At 53.0% G+C, this 19,073-nt stretch overlaps 1 protein-coding gene across 1 annotated transcript in view; it reads left to right on the top strand.

Moving 5' to 3' along the window:
- The first annotated feature begins 4,962 nt into the window (after window positions 1–4,962).
- Window positions 4,963–19,073, top strand: part of CYC1 (cytochrome c1) — a 28,813-nt gene continuing 14,702 nt past the window's right edge. The window contains exons 1-4 of the mRNA XM_069732057.1: window positions 4,963–5,093; window positions 11,288–11,478; window positions 11,687–11,813; window positions 11,906–12,063. Of these exons, the coding sequence (XP_069588158.1) occupies window positions 5,007–5,093; window positions 11,288–11,478; window positions 11,687–11,813; window positions 11,906–12,063 (563 nt within the window). The 5' untranslated portion in view covers window positions 4,963–5,006. The remainder of the gene's footprint in view (window positions 5,094–11,287; window positions 11,479–11,686; window positions 11,814–11,905; window positions 12,064–19,073) is intronic.

Raw genomic sequence — 19,073 nt, 5'->3', positions numbered from 1 at the left:
TGGTGTGATGGGGTAGAGTCAGTGCCCACGTGTAATTTCTGACACCAATCTTCCAATTGTCCTGCAGTGCCATTGTCCTCCGCCTGGTTGGACAGGACCAAGGGTTCTGTTGCCTGTATTGCATTATTATTTACAGCAAACAGTTTAGCAAGTGTGGCATATCTGGTTAAGTGGACCTCTTTCTCTCCACAGTTAAGGACACGTACTGGTGCCCTCCCCTTGCGGACATCAACCACCCCTCTGGCTGTCAGGATTGTGGGCCTACTATCTGAATACACAGGTTCCACCAGGGCCTGGTAGTCTTTACCTGAGGCCTATTGCTGCCCGACACCATATTAACATTTCACTCCTGGGGGGTATTGCAATGGGGATCGGATCACTCACTGTGACAAGTCCAATTTCTCCACCAGATAATTCTACCTGTTGTCTCTGAACCAGAACTCTGATTTCTTTCTGTAGGACACGTTGCTCACTGGAACCAGCAGTTTCGGCCACCTGTTGTAACAAGACAATAACCTCGGCAAGACAATTTTCAATGACATTAGTATCAATGGTCATCATAAGGTTACATTCACGTCGATCAATATTAACAATCACCATTCCTTGGGCCTTCAATTCTACCCACCCCACCTTAATGGTGACCTCTTTGTACCCCACCTGTGGCAAAGGCTGACCATTACTGGCACCTGTTGTTAAATCACTATCTGGGCCACGGGTAATTTCTGTGTCAGCCCACTACCGTTTACATAGGATAAAAGGCATAGTCGTCACTTGAGAACCGGTGTCCAATAAAGCGTTCATCGGGATGCCTTCGATCACAATGGGGAGGACCAGTTGTACTTGGCTCGCCAACTTTGTGGGCCTGGTTGTCTTATTCCTGGGGGTTGGCCCTCTGCTCCAGAGGTAGCTTGTTTAAATGACAGTACCTTGTAATATGTCCTGCCTGTTTGCAGCGGCGGCAGATGGGTCATCCATCCTGATGATAGCGGTCGTTATCTCTTCCTCTGGCGGTGGAATCCTCTTCGGTCTTCGCCAGGGGACGTCCTCAGCTTGATATTTTCTTTCGGAGATTCCTGCAGGGACTGCTCTGTCCTGGCTAGTGCAGCTACGCTTTTTGTCAGTTCCTGTACCTGGAGGTGTAGTCCTGTGGAAGGATCATCATCCAGGATCTGTGCGTTGGCCTCAATGGGGACCTGAGGATATGATGCCACCTCCTGGTGGTGAGGGCTGGATGCCTAGGGGAAACTGTGTGGCTGGGCTGAGGTTCGTGCAGCACCCAGATGGCCCTGTCTTTAAATTGCGCAAAGTCCAGGTCAGGGTTTTGCAAGGCCAGGATGCATAGCTGGGTACTGTGGGTGCTGGACAGGAGTCCCTCAATGAACTGCTCCTTTAAGAGCTTGTCTCCATCCTGTACGCTGTTAGGGTCATCGCAGTTATGGCGATGTGTTAGAAACTCATTAAAGTCTCTGGCACACAACTTATTAAAGTCTCTTAACCCCTTCATGACCTTGGGATTTTTCGTTTTTCCGTGTTCGTTTTTCACTCCCCTCCTTCCCAGAGCCATAACTTTTTTATTTTTCCATCAATTTGGCCATGTGAGGGCTTATTTTTTGCGGGACGAGTTGTACTTTTGAACGACATCATTGGTTTTAGCATGTCGTGTACTAGAAAACGGGAAAAAAATTCCAAGTGCGGTGAAATTGCAAAAAAAGTGCAATCCCACACTTGTTTTTTGTTTGGCTTTTTTGCTAGGTTCACTAAATGCTAAAACTGACCTGACATTATGATTCTCCAGGTCAGTACGAGTTCAAAGACACCTAACATGACTAGGTTATTTTTTATCTAAGTGGTGAAAAAAAATTCCAAACTTTGCTAAAAAAAAAAAAAAAAAAAATTGCGCCATTTTCCGATACTCGTAGCGTCTCCATTTTTCGTGATCTGGGGTCAGTTGAGGGCTTATTTTTTGCGTGCCGAGCTGGCGTTTTTAATGATAGCATTTTGGTGCAGATACGTTCTTTTGATCGCCCGTTATTGCATTTTAATGCAATGTCGCGGCGACCTAAAAAACGTAATACTGGCGTTTCGAATTTTTTTCTCGCTACGCCATTTAGCGATCAGGTTAATGCTTTTTTTTAATTGATAGATCGGGCGATTCTGAGCGCGGCGATACCAAATATGTGTAGATTTGATTTTTTTTTTATTATTTATTTTCATTGGGGCGAAAGGGGGGTGATTTAAACTTTTATATTTTTTTCACATTTTTTTTTACTTTTTTTTTTTACTTTTGCCATGCTTCAATAGCCTCCATGGGAGGCTAGAAGCAGGCACAACTCGATCGCCTCTGCTACATAGCAGCGATCTGCTGTTCGCTGCTATGTAGCAGAAATGGAGGTTTGCTGTGAGCGCCGACCACAGGGTGGCGCTCACAGCCACCGGTGATCAGTAACCATAGAAGTCTCTAGGACCTCTATGGTTACCATTCTGAAGCATCGCCGACCTCCGATCATGTGACGGGGGTCGGCGATGACGTCATTTCCGGCCGCCCGGCCGGAAGCGGTAGTTAAATGCCGCTGTCTGCGTTTGACAGCGGCATTTAACTAGTTAATAGGTGCGGGCAGATCGCGATTCTGCCCGCGCCTATTACGGGCACATGTCAGCTGTTCAAAACAGCTGACATGTCCCGGCTTTGATGCGGGCTCACCGCGGAGCCCTGCATCAAAGCAGGTGATCTGACCTCGGACGTACTATCCCGTCCGAGGTCAGATAGGGGTTAAGTACAGTCCTTAGGCGCACAAGACCCACTTCAAAGGGTCAGTACATCCTGTTCGTGACACCAAATTGAGTCGCCCGTCAGGGCTGTGGGGTACTCGGTACCGGGTCGCAATTAAAGGGGTGGTCACGGTGGCAGTGACCCGGTCCATGGCCCTGGATGCCCAAGTAAAAGGGACGGTCTTTAAAGGGGTTGTGAAAATAAGGAAAGTTTGTGACGCCACCTGTGGTTCTCAGTCAGAGGTGACCGACGCTGCTTAAAAGGGTCCTCTGGGGGCGATGGTGCTGCAGCAAAGATGGTGTCGCTTCCCACCGGTGAAGCAGTATCCCCAGGGCTCTCAGTGTATTTGGCAGGAATGGTGAATGCCGCAAATAAATTCGAGGACACAGGGTAGCAGTCTTTACCTGGTTTACTGAGATGGTATTCAGCCTCAGTCCAGGGTAACAGGTGGAGCTGGAGTCCAGGGAATCCCCTTGACAGGTCAGTTTGGGAGCCTTCCACTATGCGCTAGTCTGTAATCCCTTGCTGCCTGTAGCTCTCTAACAAGGCGCTCTTTCTTCCCTGTCCAGGGGAAGTACCTGCACGGTAGGCAACTTGAGCCATCTTTTTTAGGTCTCTGTTCACGGTGACTCCGGACTCTGATTTGCTGCTGTAGCTCAGGTATTATGTGGGAAAGTCCCTTTTAGTTTCCTGCCCTCCGGTTCAGCCGTGGGGCTTGCAGTCCCCCTCAGCCTCTCGGTACCCGGTTTCCGCGCTCAGCTTAGAGAGGCCCAGTAGCAGTCTTTCTCTAGCTCCTAAGTACCTTTGTGCTCCTTCACTGTCTGCTACCATCTGTCAACTGTCTGCTTGTCGGCCTAGCAACTGCCTAATCCTCCCGACCAGAGAGAGTAGCTCCCCTTAAGTCGGGTGCAGCGCTCCCCCTTCTGGCCTGGAGTCAGAAAGTGTTGCATGTAAGGTTACCTGCCAAAGGGATTCCTCCTGTCTCCAGGCATGGCATTACCCTCCCCGAGAGGAAGGCAATACCACTGTGGTACCTGAACTCCTGGGGTGCCACAGTGGTAACAGGGAAATCCACCCTCCAGCTCCAATGTATGATTCTACCAAGATGGTGTTGACCAGAAAGAACATGAAGTGAGAGAAGAAGAGTCACAGAAAGAGCGAGGCATTGTGGTAAATTGCAGCTACATGAAAACATAATGATGGTCAAAGGACAACAACTGTCCCCGGGCATAATAGCAGCATACAGACCCTCGGCCGATGTCCTTGTGACACCTGTAACCTCAGCAGAGGACGGGCCGGACACTACATAGGAAGCGTCCGAAACACACGGTTACCGACCTTCCATACTTGTGGAAATACCAGGAAAACAAACTCAGCTGGAGTCCAATGGACAACACCGACTAATGAAAGGTTACAAATGTTACCCAGCTGAGCTGTCTATGGCTGGATGGAGTGCACTGAGTCAGCCAGCTCCCTACCACAGTCCGAGGGGAAGTTCCTGACTTTTATCCGTCCTTCAAATGTGAATTTGCAAGAAAACAAAGCGTGTAAAGCTGAACGGTGCAAAAGTGTTCACGGTAAAAAAAACCATACAGTACACGTCACTGGAGGTGGACGATCCCTTTAAGTGATTAGAGCTAATTGCAACTTTTCCCTCATTTCACCCTTCAGAGATTTAATAAAGATGATAAAGTCGTCCGCGGTTATCGCCGACCACTGAGCTGAATCCGCAGCCGCCAGACGGAGACGTGAGGTAAAAACGCTCAGAGCAGCGCTCCGGCTGAGCTGATACTTTGGGCACTGTGTCGCCATTTTTCACTCTCACCTAATAATGTGAATATTGCTGAATTTCCCCTCACACCTGTAACCGCGCTTCTGTCAGTTATTGTTCCGGTACACGGCGGCGCAGCTGGGGACAGACCACCACAACTGTCACCACGACCACCACTGACACCACAACTGTCACCACTGACACCACGACCACCACTGACAGTGACACACAACACAAATCAGCCATAAATGGAAGCGTTTCCCGCCGAAAATGGTCATGTGACTCCCAGCGCCCTGCACCTGCGCACAGCTAAGGACGTCGCGGCCATTTTGCTCCTCTCATCCTGATCCGATGCCCAGGCGTCCTTCCAGTGACTGGGAGTGGTAAGATGGCGACGGGAAGCGATGTCACAGCTGTCAGTGAGGGCGGGGCCTGGAGCTGTGACTTCCCTTCTAGCCGGGAAAGATGGCGGCGGCGTGTCTGGTGATACGGAGGTCGCTGCGGGCGGGTCAGCAGCTCGGGGGGCGAGCAGCCTGGCCTGTGGCTCCTCAGGTGAGAGGGGAGCGGGGGAGGTGACGGAGGGAGCCGGGGGTCCCGCAGGGTGTCGGGCGGAGCGGGGAGCCGGTGACCGGGCGGTGAATGAAGGTCACCGGGGGAGAGAGAGGGAGGCCGGGCCCGAAGGCTGCGGAGACGGCTCACTGCGGGCTCCGGGGTCACCGCGGGGAGGGCGCGGAGGTGGCAGCGGCCGGAGATGGCGCAGGGGTGTCCTCAGCATAAATGTCGCCGGAGCCGTGAGAGAAGAATCTGTCCAGACCCCCAGAAAGGAGACCCCCCCAGGAGCAGCCGGAGCTCGTGCCCCCACAGTACGGAGACCCCCAGGAGCAGCCGGAGCTCGTGCCCCCACAGTACGGAGACCCCCAGGAGCAGCCGGGGCTCGTGCCCCCACAGTACGGAGACCCCCCAGGAGCAGCCGGAGCTCGTGCCCCCACAGTACGTAGACCCCCCAGGAGCAGCCGGAGCTCGTGCCCCCACAGTACGTAGACCCCCCAGGAGCAGCCAGGGCTCGTGCCCCCACAGTACGGAGACCCCCAGGAGCAGCCGGGGCTCGTGCCCCCACAGTATGGAGACCCCCAGGAGCAGCCAGGGCTCGTGCCCCCACAGTACGTAGACCCCCCAGGAGCAGCCAGGGCTCGTGCCCCCACAGTACGGAGACCCCCAGGAGCAGCCGGGGCTCGTGCCCCCACAGTATGGAGACCCCCAGGAGCAGCCGGAGCTCGTACCCCCACAGTACGGAGACCCCCAGGAGCAGCCGGAGCTCGTGCCCCCACAGTACGGAGACCCCCAGGAGCAGCCGGAGCTCGTGCCCCCACAGTACGGAGACCCCCAGTAGCAGCCGGAGCTCGTGCCCCCACAGTACAGAGACCCCCAGGAGCAGCCAGGGCTCGTGCCCCCACAGTACGTAGACCCCCCAGGAGCAGCCAGGGCTCGTGCCCCCACAGTATGGAGACCCCCAGGAGCAGCCGGGGCTCGTGCCCCCACAGTACAGAGACCCCCAGGGAGCAGCCAGAGCTCGTGCCCCCACAGTACAGAGACCCCCAGGAGCAGCCGGAGCTCGTGCCCCCACAGTACGGAGACCCCCAGGAGCAGCCGGAGCTCGTGCCCCCACAGTATGGAGACCCCCAGGAGCAGCCGGGGCTCGTGCCCCCACAGTACGGAGACCCCCAGGAGCAGCCGGAGCTCGTGCCCCCACAGTATGGAGACCCCCAGGAGCAGCCGGAGCTCGTGCCCCCACAGTACGTAGACCCCCAGGAGCAGCCGGAGCTCGTGCCCCCACAGTACGTAGACCCCCAGGAACAGCCGGAGCTCGTGCCCCCACAGTACGTAGACCCCCAGGAGCAGCCGGAGCTCGTGCCCCCACAGTACGTAGACCCCCAGGAGCAGCCGCAGCTCGTGCCCCCACAGTATGGAGACCCCCAGGAGCAGCCGGAGCTCGTGCCCCCACAGTATGGAGACCCCCAGGAGCAGCCGGAGCTCGTACCCCCAGAAAGGAGACCCCCAGGAGCAGCCGGAGCTCGTGCCCCCACAGTATGGAGACCCCCAGGAGCAGCCGGAGCTCGTGCCCCCACAGTATGGAGACCCCCAGGAGCAGCCGGAGCTCGTGCCCCCACAGTATGGAGACCCCCAGGAGCAGCCGGAGCTCGTGCCCCCACAGTATGGAGACCCCCAGGAGCAGCCGGAGCTCGTGCCCCCACAGTATGGAGACCCCCAGGAGCAGCCGGAGCTCGTGCCCCCACAGTATGGAGACCCCCAGGAGCAGCCGGAGCTCGTGCCCCCACAGTACGGAGACCCCCAGGAGCAGCCGGAGCTCGTGCCCCCACAGTACGTAGACCCCCAGGAGCAGCCGGAGCTCGTGCCCCCACAGTACGTAGACCCCCCAGGAGCAGCCGGAGCTCGTGCCCCCACAGTATGGAGACCCCCAGGAGCAGCCGGAGCTCGTGCCCCCACAGTATGGAGACCCCCAGGAGCAGCCGGAGCTCGTACCCCCAGAAAGGAGACCCCCAGGAGCAGCCGGAGCTCGTGCCCCCACAGTATGGAGACCCCCAGGAGCAGCCGGAGCTCGTGCCCCCACAGTATGGAGACCCCCAGGAGCAGCCGGAGCTCGTGCCCCCACAGTATGGAGACCCCCAGGAGCAGCCGGAGCTCGTGCCCCCACAGTATGGAGACCCCCAGGAGCAGCCGGAGCTCGTGCCCCCACAGTATGGAGACCCCCAGGAGCAGCCGGAGCTCGTGCCCCCACAGTACGGAGACCCCCAGGAGCAGCCGGAGCTCGTGCCCCCACAGTACGGAGACCCCCAGGAGCAGCCGGGGCTCGTGCCCCCACAGTACGGAGACCCCCCAGGAGCAGCCGGGGCTCGTGCCCCCACAGTACGGAGACCCCCCAGGAGCAGCCGGGGCTCGTGCCCCCACAGTACGGAGACCCCCAGGAGCAGCCGGAGCTCGTGCCCCCACAGTACGGAGACCCCCAGGAGCAGCCGGGGCTCGTGCCCCCACAGTACGGAGACCCCCAGGAGCAGCCGGAGCTCGTGCCCCCACAGTACGGAGACCCCCAGGAGCAGCCGGAGCTCGTGCCCCCACAGTACGGAGACCCCCCAGGAGCAGCCGGGGCTCGTGCCCCCACAGTACGGAGACCCCCCAGGAGCAGCCGGGGCTCGTGCCCCCACAGTACGGAGACCCCCAGGAGCAGCCGGGGCTCGTGCCCCCACAGTACGGAGACCCCCAGGAGCAGCCGGAGCTCGTACCCCCACAGTACGGAGACCCCCAGGAGCAGCCGGAGCTCGTACCCCCACAGTACGGACACCCCCAGGAGCAGCCGGAGCTCGTGCCCCACAGTACGGAGACCCCCAGGAGCAGCCGGGGCTCGTGCCCCCACAGTACGGAGACCCCCCAGGAGCAGCCGGGGCTCGTGCCCCCACAGTACGGAGACCCCCAGGAGCAGCCGGGGCTCGTGCCCCCACAGTACGGAGACCCCCAGGAGCAGCCGGAGCTCGTACCCCCACAGTACAGACACCCCCAGGAGCAGCCGGAGCTCGTGCCCCACAGTACGGAGACCCCATCAGATCCACCAGGCTCGTGCCCCACAGTAAGGATAGAAGTAGAAAATCTGGAGAGCAAATAAAGCGCAAATAGGGTCTTGACTGGTTGAAAACATGGGTGGGGGGGGGGTGCGCTCACCTTGTTTTGTTGCAACTAAGCAACATGTAAAAAGCCTCATCTGCTGCAGGAGACAGGAGGAGAGAGGGCCAGAGACCGAGGGTAATGGTGACACCGGGTGTCTCCGAATCTGCGCTGCTTTTGGATGGCGGACGATATTCTTCACAGCTTTATTTCAAGCAGGTTAATGGTCAACACGTTTCGAGTTCGTGCAGGACCTTCCTCAGGACGAAACCTACAAAAGGTTTGGACACATAAACCTGGTTTCACCATTAAGCACAGTTAGGAGACACCTGGACCCTCAGGACCAGCGGTGTTCATGCCCCCACAGTACGGAGACCCATCCAGACCCTCAGGACCAGCCAGGGCTCGTGTTGTCCCTGTACGGTCTTATGTGCCATCGTGGCCAATGGTTGGTCATGGATGCGCCCTATCGGTAAATTGCTGATTACTGGGGTCTGACTGCTGGGGCTCCCCACAGTCTTGAGTGTAGTGGACATGCACATGGCCTCATCTCCATTAATTGGCTATGGGACTGAGTGCTGCGCTCGGCCTCCATTCATCGTCTGTGGGACTAACGGGTTCTGTGCTCGACCTCCGCTTCTTTCATCGTCTATTGGACTAACAAGTCCTGTCCTCAGCCTCCGCTTTATTCATCAACATCAAAACAATGAGAGCAGCATCCAATCCAAGGTGATGAGTTTCCAAAAAGATTTGTTCCGCCATAGACGAACAACGTAGCAGGTCTTTACTTGATACACACCAGCTACAGGTCGAAACGTATGTCTATGGCGGAATAAATCTTTTCATTAAACTCATCACCTTGAATTGGATGCTGTTCTCATTCTGTTCCGGAGTTGCTGATTTTTTTCCAAGTGGGTTCCTTGGAGCGAGCCCACATTTTAGTGAGTGTTTTTGTGTCAGCTTCATCCATCTTCTACGGAACTAACGATTGCTGCCCTCGCCTTCCGCTGCATTGTCTGTGGAACTAACAAGTGCTGTTTTCACCGATTTTCAGCAGTCATGCAGAGAATGAGTGGAGTCCGAACGCTGCACTCGTTAGTCCCATAGACAATGAATGGAGCAGAGGTTGAGTATGTCCAGGATGGGGCCACGTGGGAGGTGGGGCTCACCAGTTGGACCACCATGAAGCCCCATGTTTGCCATCAGTGATGAATGTGCTCAGATAACGTGTTTTCTTGTAGTGCTCGTATATTGTTTGTCTTCTCTGTTGCTGGAGGATTTGGGGGCTGTTCGCCTCAGCACGTGGGGATGCCCAAACAGGCAAGCTGTGCATGTGTTCAGGCTAACGGCGCAAAATCCTATAGCCACAGGGACGCAAACATAATCCACGAGCGCTACAAGATACTTGGAGGACACGTTATCTGGGCACGTTCTTCAGCGCTATTCACGATTCATAACGCATGGGAGGAATGTGCTGGTCTGGTTGGCGGCGTCCCCCCTGCGGTCCTGATATCAGGGCTGTGCAGCAGTCTACCATTGTCTATGGGACTGCTGAGTTCCCATGTCTGGGCTGCACATACCTGATCATGTTTGTGCGGGGGGGGGGGACCCTGTGTCTGTGGTCTCACGTTAATGCAGAATCCTGTGCCAATTGTGACTTTCTGCCTGGGATGAATGGTTGTGATGTAAATGTATTTGATCTGCTCTTTCTGTAGATGGCGATGACCGGTCTAGACTGCGCACCTCTTTTCTTTCGTGGGTGCTGAGAAAAACAAGTCATCCTTTCCGTAAAATGGGGCATAACGTTAAATCGCTAGGACCCCTGTGAATCTCAGATTGGGGCTAAGAATCTGCACGGAAGGGGCTCTGCGGCCCGGATTTGCTTGGAGCAGTGGTGCACATGCTCGCAGTCTGGGACTTCTGGAAATGGTGAGACTGCCCTAAGCTGTCCATTCACAATGTGTGGGGCGAGCACGCATCATTGCTCCACACAAGACCAGGCTGCAGGAGCTTAAATCTGCTGTAACTAATGGCGGGAAGCAATACTAAGTATGGCTCCGCACAAGTGCAATAATTCCCCTACTAATTATAGATGCCAGTTACGGCCCGGGTGTACAGATGGGTTATCCAGGCCGCAGTGTGGTCTCCATACGGGATCCAGTGACTGATGAAGGTCGATGACCAGCTCTAGCCGATACCCAATGCTCATATACCACGTGTCCTTAAAGGGGCTGTTCAGCACTTAAGTCACCCTTTTGAATATCCTTAATGTGCTCAATAAAACAAACGTAGCTTATCTTCCGGGCCGGTGGTCGCCCCCTCCCCCCCACCCCGGAGGTGGCCGGTGGCGCACCCCCCCCCCCAAAGGTTGCCGGTGGCGCCCCCCCCGGAGGTGGCCGGTGGCGCACCCCCCCCCCCTCCCCCCCAAAGGTTGCCGGTGGCGCCCCCCCCGGAGGTTGCTGGTGGCGCGCCCCCCCCCCCCCCCCCCCCCCCCCCCCGGAGGTTGCCGGTGGCGCGAGGTACAGAGAGACTTTGGCCATGACACGTTTCAGCCCACTTGTTAGCCACTCGTGCTCCCCCTAGCATGATGTTTTCTACAGTATCAGATGCTGATTTAATGAACAGTTACTCTACAGATCACACAGGTTTATAGACGGCTGTGATCCATTGAGGCCCTATTTCCAGATCGTCTCCCTTTTTGGGCAGCCATTGAGCGTTCCCCATGCGCGCTCCTGAGGTGAATAAACCCTTACACCGCCTGTCATATCACCTCAGCCTTACACCAGACAGACCCCGCATCTCCACCAAAGTCGTCATCACCCATGGACACAGTTTACTTGGACTTGATTTCTCAGGAACCTCCGAGTGAAGTGATGTGACCGCCTGATACCGGAGCAGATTTTCGCCATCCTAGACTCCAAATTCCTCTATATCTATCACCCGGGTTGATATATTTCTGCGGTTCCCACAGCGGAATATCCTGGTGCTTGACCTCACAGATTAATTCATGTATTCTATGGCAGTCCATGTTGTACTTTCATTATTTAACCCCTCTCTCGCTCCTGTTGCAGGCCAACATGTCGTTCTCCTCTCTGTCCCGGGGTAGGAGACTGGCACTGTCCACCATCGGTGTCGCCGCCGCCGGAGGAGCAGGATTGCTGTTTGCTCTCCACAATTCTGTTAAAGCAACCGACCTGGAACTTCATGCTCCGAGCTACCCCTGGAGCCACGCCGGCTACCTGTCCTCCCTGGATCATGCCAGGTAATGCCATGAGGTGGAACCTTATGATGCCACTCGCACATGTGCTAAAGAGGTTTTAGCCGTAAGCAAATTAAAACCTGAGCAGAGTAATGTGTGTTTCTCCCTGCATTGTGGGACACACAAGGGGGCCGGGGTGGGCGGCAGCTGCCATTGGTGAACCTCATCATATAGGTAACGTTGTAACGGTCACGCTTGTTCTCTCGCTCAGCGTCCGCCGTGGCTATCAGGTGTACAAGCAGGTGTGCGCCGCCTGTCACAGTATGGACTACCTCGCCTTCAGGAATCTGGTCGGTGTGTCTCACACAGAGGCTGAAGCCAAAGCCCTCGCTGAGGAGGTGAGTGGTGGGGTGGGCAAACCTCGAAGGTATTTCCTACGCTCATAACCCCAATATTGGATTTTTAGAAGCTGCTTTTATTGTCTTTTTAGTTTGAGATCCTTGACGGCCCTGATGACAACGGCGAGATGTTTACCCGTCCTGGTAAGCTGTCTGATCGTTTCCCAAAGCCGTACCCCAACCCTGAAGCAGCTAGAGCATCCAACAACGGGGCGCTGCCCCCTGATCTCAGCTACATCGCCAATGCCAGGTCAGACTTACCATTGGACGTAGATCTGCTTTTATATGGCCTTTCTGAAGTTTTTCTCAGCCTAATGGACCTTAATTGTATAACATTGCCCCCTCTGGGGTTATGTATTAGATTTGACCCCAATTAATAGGAATAATTGCTGTAGGGATTCACTTTCTGTGGTAGGCATTAGGCCCTGGGTAGCATTCACACAGGCCATACAGATTTGGTCTAAACAAATGCAGTTTTTATTGCTTTGCACAGCACCAAATCAAACTCTAATATAAATCCCAGCTTTGTCCAGGCGCTAACTAAACACCCCCAATCAGTCACACATACAGCTAGGATTTCACCTTCACCAGGCTAAATTTTACAATTCTGACCACTGTCACTTTGTGGTAATAACTCTGGAACTCTTCAACGGATCCCACAGATTCTGAGATCTTGTTTTTTCGTGACACATTGTGCTTTGTGGTTCGGTAAAATGTGATGTGTTGGAAATGACTTGTGTTTATAAGGGCCTAAAAAATTATGTGGAAAAGGTGCTCAAAATCACATTCAGGTTTACCAACCTGTCAGGTGCTTCACCGGAACTGAAGCAATTTGAAAGGAAAATATGAACATTTAACTTTGTGAAAAGTTTGCTTTAGACCCACATTTTATTATTTTCACAAGGGTAACAGGAAAAAATGGACCCTCAAAATTTGTTGTGCAATTTCTCCTGACTACACCGATACCCCATATGCGGGAGAAAACTACTGTTTGGGCGCATGGCAGTGCTCGGAAGGGAAGGAGCACCGGTTGACTTTTTTTTTTTTTTAATGCAAAATTTGCTGGAATAATTAGCAGACGCCATGTTGCCTTTGGAGAGCCCCGATGTGCCTAAACGGTGGAAACCCCCCACAAGGTGGATTGTCCCTGAAGATGCTGGATTGGGTACCCTTGCGCCGCAATTGCTGGGACATCACTGGTACATCTGCGCGTGCGCACAATTGCCGCAACTCGGAACACCTGCTATTTATTCCGTACACACATACTGGCTCAGCCACTGGACAAGTGTTCTATAGTCGGAAATCCCCCCCCCCCCCAAACCAACACGCATCTCCTGAAGAAATTCAAACGAAACGTGTTTGGGCGGCGGGGACATTGTTACTGTGTTCAAATCAGTAAGGCTATGTGCACATGTATTTTGGTCCACTGCGGATTTTATAAATCCACAGTGCAAAACCGCTGCGGATTTACCGCAGATTTCACTGCGGTTTTGCAACTGTGGATTTCTATTGGATCAGCTGTGGAATCCGCAGAAAGAAGTGACATGCTGCAGAATGTAAACCGCTGCGTTTCCGCGCGTTTTTTTCCCCGCAGCATGTGCACAGCGTTTTTGGTTTCCCATAGGTTTACACTGATTTGTAAACTCATGGGAAACTGCTGCAGATCCACTGCTGCGGATCCGCAGCGTTTTCCGCATTGTTTGCACATACCATAAGTCCACTCCTTTTTCGTGTGCTGCTTTTGATTAGGCTTCGTTATAGCCATCTTTTCTATATGGGTTGATACCCTTGTCTGATTGGTTAGCACATTGCACTCTCTTGTCGTTTCCCATGCTGCTAATGGAATGTGTTCTCTGCACTGTCAATGATGCATATACTTGTTTTCTTACCGCATTTTTTGAGACCATAAGACGCACTTAGATTTTACAGGAGGAAATTAAGAAAAAAAAATTGAAGCAAAAAAATGTGATCAATTCTGTACTTAATATCCCCTATCCTGGTGTGCATGGCTTCCCTCCTCCGCATCCTGGTGTGCATGGTCCTCCATCTCGTCCTAGTACGCATGGCTCCATCCGTAACTTGACATGATTGGCCCCCATCTTGGCATGCACGACCCCATCAGAAAACAAACCATTATATTTACCTTCTGTCAGAAACATCACTCACGAGTGTGCCAGGGACTATGCATATCGCACCTCCGTCACCAGTCTGTGAAGGAGCTTACACAGTCGCAGCTCTCTGGTGCACCCCTTACCCTCAGGTCAGTCAAAGAACTGCACCTAGGATATGTAGTAGCTGGAGAGGCTGCCCTGTCATGTGCTGGTTATTAGCCGACAATACATATATAAACCTATGGTCCGTCACTGCCAGGATCCCCCAATAACACCAGAACACTATGCTGACACCAGTTCCTTGTTATATATTGGCCTGGTATGTTAAGTCTATATCGAGTCAGAAACCAACCCCCAGAAAAAATCAGCAGTGTTTACAAAGGAGACAAAAATATTACAACAGACAAAATACAAATATGTACAGACAGTTATGAAATAAAAGGGATAAAGATAAGAAAATTACTGAATCTCAGTCACAGGTATGATGTGTTGATAAAGGGGAGGAGAGATCCCAAATAAATTTTCCAGCACCACAGCATGGTGTTCAGCTGTCTCCGGCTCTGAATGAATGCCAAAAACGGACGTTCCTGTTTTAAGCTTTAGCCATAAACTTAGGAACTCTCACTTTGCTGACCTCACATATGGGCTGTTTTCTGGGAGGTACACATCTTTGAAAGTTATCAAAAGCTCCTTTTCTCTAGTCACCTTCCACGACAGTCATACTGGCGGACAGGAAACAGAGGTTAAATATCCCTCCCCTTCCTGCTATCTCCTGTGTTTTTCCTGTCCCCCAGTGGGGCATGAAGAGGTTCCGGCAGGTGCTATCGTGCCCGGTGAACGGAGCACTTGGATACTCTTACCCGCTGGGCAGCCGAGGTCGGGCGGTGTTCCTCTCCTCTCGGCTGCACCCGTCTCCATCTTCAAGGTTGGACTCGGGCCCTCCTTCCCGCGCCTCTGTTAGGGGCAAAGCGGGGCGGTGACGTGCTGCCAGGGTCCTCTCTGAGCTCCCCGGCGTCGTCCTCCGGCGTTCAAGTGGAGTTCCGGGTTCGCCAGAAGTGACGTCAGCGCACTTCCGGTTCGCGGCCTGGAGCTCCACGCTGGAACGTCTTCTGCATTCCATGCGGGCAAGGAATCGCCGGCATGTTAGGGTCGTCTTGGGCCTCCCTACGGACCAAAGGGGGAGGAGCACGTAATTAACACTGGATACCTCAATGTCTTCATATCCTGGTCAGGGGCCTCCAGGTAAGACGCTGTCTCCCTGTCTGTGTGACTGTACACAGCTTGACCATGGAAGGTGACAAACCCTCTGCTCCATCTGCAGATCCCAGCATTCACCTTCCTGCCGTGAGTAGCTGGACTGGTCCCTTCACTGTTCAGCCATATTAAATTGGGTCACTTAGTATACCTCTCTCTCTTTTAGGGAGAAAAGGTCTCTGCCCCAAAGATCAGACCCCGCCACAAGTGTGGGGTTTTTGGCTCCCGACTACCTTCCGCCTACAAGAAGACCCTGTCAACCCTGTACGGATGACATATTGCGTGCTGAACAGCCCTCCCTCCTGGACAGCATAAAAACTGATTAAACAGGAGGTACAATCCTCCATGGCGGCCTTCTCCCAACCCCAAGTGTCGCATCATCCTCCTCCTAAAAAGAGGAAAATGGCCCCAGTTGATACTGATTCTGACTCTGGTGAGGTCCATTCCTCTGAGTCAGACGATAATTGGGAGAATGAGGGCTCCACATCCACCCCTAAACCAGATGGAAAGAAATATTACTTTTCCTCTGAGAATATGGATGTGCTGGTTTCCATAGTAAGGAGCACCATGGGGGTTGAGGAAGTGGAGGAAAAGCATTCCGTGCAGGATGAAATGTTTGGGGGCCTGAAACCCAAAACTAAAAAAGGGTTTCCTATTCATGAAAATGTTCAAAATCTCATTTTCCAAGAGTGGGCTTCCCCAGAGAAGGGCCTTAGTGTTCCTTCAGACTTTAAAAAACGTTTTCCCCTAGAAGGTGATGGTTCTATTTGGGAGGTTCCCAGAGTGGACGTTCTGGTCTCTAAGGTCACCAAAAAGACGTCTCTCTCATTTGAGGACTCTTCTCAATTGAAAGATCCAATGGATCGAAAAATAGAGAGCCACCTAACGAAGTCCTGGGAGTCCTCTACAAACCTTAAAGCAAATATTGCATCTACTTGCGTCTTCAGGGCCCTGGTCCTCTGGCTTCGCAAATTAGAGGAACATCTCTTGGATGATATCCTGGATAAGGCCTCCGATAGGAAGGAATCGCTTCCTGAACTCCAGTCCTCCCAGAAGGACTTTAGGGGAAAAGGTAAAACGGGTTGATGGAGCTACCCGAAGGGGGGTAGAGGCAGGAATATCCTTGTGCCTCAACAGCAACAGACTCCGGACAAACAGTGACTCTCTGGTGGGTTGCCGGCTAACACCGTTTCTCACCCAATAGCAGTCCATATCCACGAACCAGTGGATCCTCCACACCTTACAATTCGGGCTGAAATTGGAATTCGAGAGGCCCCCACCCCAGTGCCTGAGAATTACCCCGGAACAACCCCCAGACCCCCAGGACTCCTTTCTCCTTCAAATTCAGGATCTCTTGCGAGAAAGTGATCTCCCGTGTACCTCAGCTGGACTTAGGCAGAGGTCATTACTCTTGTCTATTCCTCATAAGGAAACTTTCCGGGAACTGCAGAGTGATCATAAATTTTTAAAACCCTTGAACCAAGTCCTCAAATATCGAAGGTTCAAAATGGAGTCGGTCAAGACGGCAATCCCACTTATCGGGCAAAACTGGGTAATGGCAACAATAGACCTGAGGGACGCCTATTATCATGTTCTAATCCATCCGGATCACAGGAGGTTCCTCAGGTTTGCAATCTCCCACAACCGCAGGATCACTAACTGCCAATTCAATGTGCTTCCCTACAGAGCATCCTCAGCCCCAAGGGTATTCTCAAAAAACATGAGAGAATCGGTTATCTTCATCTGTCTTCAGGGAATCTGCCTTGTCCCTTATTTAGACGACCTTCTCATCATTGCTCCTTCAACATCTCAGCTGAACCAAGATGTATCAAAAACTCTAGGTATTCTCGAGTCCCTGGGCTGGATTCCGAATCTCCAAAAGTCGGACCTATAGCCGTCCACAAGGCAGAAATTCCTGGGGATTCTCTTGAAATCGGAAGAAAGAATGTCCTTCCTTCCCGAAGATCATCAGCGCGACCTTTGCCAGAGAATCTCCAGATTCAAACAACAAAGGTCCCCAACCCTGAAGGAGACAATGTCCATTCTGGGGTCCCTAACTTCGTGCATTCAGGCAGTATCCTGGGCCCAGGCACACACGGACCCTCCAGACTTGCATTCTCCTATACGCTCGAAGGTATCATAGCACTCTGTCCAGGAGAATTCCACTTGTGAAGTCAGCCCTCTCGTGGTGGCTAAAAGGCCGGATCCTTCGGCGAGGAGTAAGCTGGGACCAGCTCCCCCTGAAAGTGCTTCACACAGATGCCAGCCGAAGAGGTTGGGGTGCTGTGGTGGAACAAACATATTTTCAGGGACTATGGTCCTCAGACATAAGTTCCAGATCTTCCAACCTGAGGGAATTAAAGGCAGTCGAGGAAGCACTGGTAGCTGCCTCGTCTCTAGTCCAAGGCCATCATATACAGGTCTACTCTGACGACGGTGGCTTATCTTTGTTATCAAGGGGGCACGAAGTATGCCAGTCTGAAGCTAGTGGCAGCACGGATATTTCTCTGGGCGGAGAAACACTTTTCAATCTCCGCAGTACATCTGAAGGGTTCAGACAACACCAAGGCGGACTTCCTCAGCAGGAAGGACGTACATCCTGGGGAATGGTGCCTGAACCAGGAGGTTTTCCTATCCTTAACCTCGAGATGGGGAATCCCGGAGGTCGACTTATTTGCAAATGCCCAAAATGCAAAGTTAAAAACATATTTCTCCCTCAGCCCTGGGGCTCTGGGAATAGATGCTTTCATTCATCTATGCACCTTCAACTTGGCTTACACCTTCCCACCAATTTCGATGCTGTCGAAGATGCTGCAGAAGATACGTTCAGACAGTCACGACAAACCTGATTGCCCCAATGTGGCCAGGTCGGAGCTGGTACAGCGCCTTGAGGGGAATGACCGAAGAAGGTCCCATACTTCTTCCTCAAAGAACCGACCTTCTTGTTCAAGGTCCCCTTCTTTACCCAGATCTCAAAAAGTTGAACCTGGCTGCTTGGCTACTGAGACCGACATATTAAAAGCCAGAGGCCTCTCGGACAGGGTTATCCAAACTCTCCAAAAGAGTAGGAAACCTGTGACCAATGCCATCTATAACAAAGTATGGAAGAGGTTATCTTCCCAGTGTCCCTGATCCCTTCCACACCAACATTTCTCAAATCCTAGTTTTCCTCCAGAAGGGTTTAGCTCTTGGGCTCTCCCCGAGTACTCTAAAAGTTCAGGTATCGGCCCTTAGTTCCTTTTTTGACCAGGATCTGGCTGGCCACCGCAGGATCAAAAGATTCATGACTTAAGCAAGCAGATTACGTCCTAGTCTCCCTAGTCTGGTTCCCCCCTGGGATCTAAATTTAGTACTCAATAGTCTAACTCATCCACCCTTTGAGCCCTTGTCTTCTTTGCCCCTTAAAATCCTGACACTTAAAAGTGTTCCTGGTGGCAATTACCACAGCTAGGCGCATGGAATTATAAGCCTTGTCGGTTCAAGAGCCCTTTCTATCCATAAACTCTGATAGCATAGTCCTACGACTAGACCCTGCCTTTATGCCCAAAGTCGTTTTGGATTTTCATAGGGGTCAGGATGTGGTTTTGCCCAAATCCAACAAGGAGGAAAACTTCCATACCCTGGATATCTGCAGTGTAGTCCTCCACTACCTGGAGCAGTCCAAGTCTTGGAGGGTCGACCAGAATCTATCCAGTTCTCAGGACAGAATAAAGGAAGGAAAGCGGCTAAGAGCACAATTCCAAGCTGGATAAAGCAAGCCATCTGCCTTGCATATTCGGCAAAAGATCTCCCTCCGCCAATCTCGCTGAAGGCCCATTCTACCCGGTCGGTTTCCACGTCATGGACAGCAAGAGGGAACACCTCATCGGAGCAGATATGCAGAGCTGCCACCTGG

This window comes from Ranitomeya imitator, chromosome 6 (assembly GCF_032444005.1).
Source record: "Ranitomeya imitator isolate aRanImi1 chromosome 6, aRanImi1.pri, whole genome shotgun sequence".
Classification (NCBI taxonomy): domain Eukaryota; kingdom Metazoa; phylum Chordata; class Amphibia; order Anura; family Dendrobatidae; genus Ranitomeya; species Ranitomeya imitator.
The sequence above is the reverse complement of the archived record's forward strand: the minus strand, read 5'-3'. Positions and strand labels throughout refer to the sequence as shown.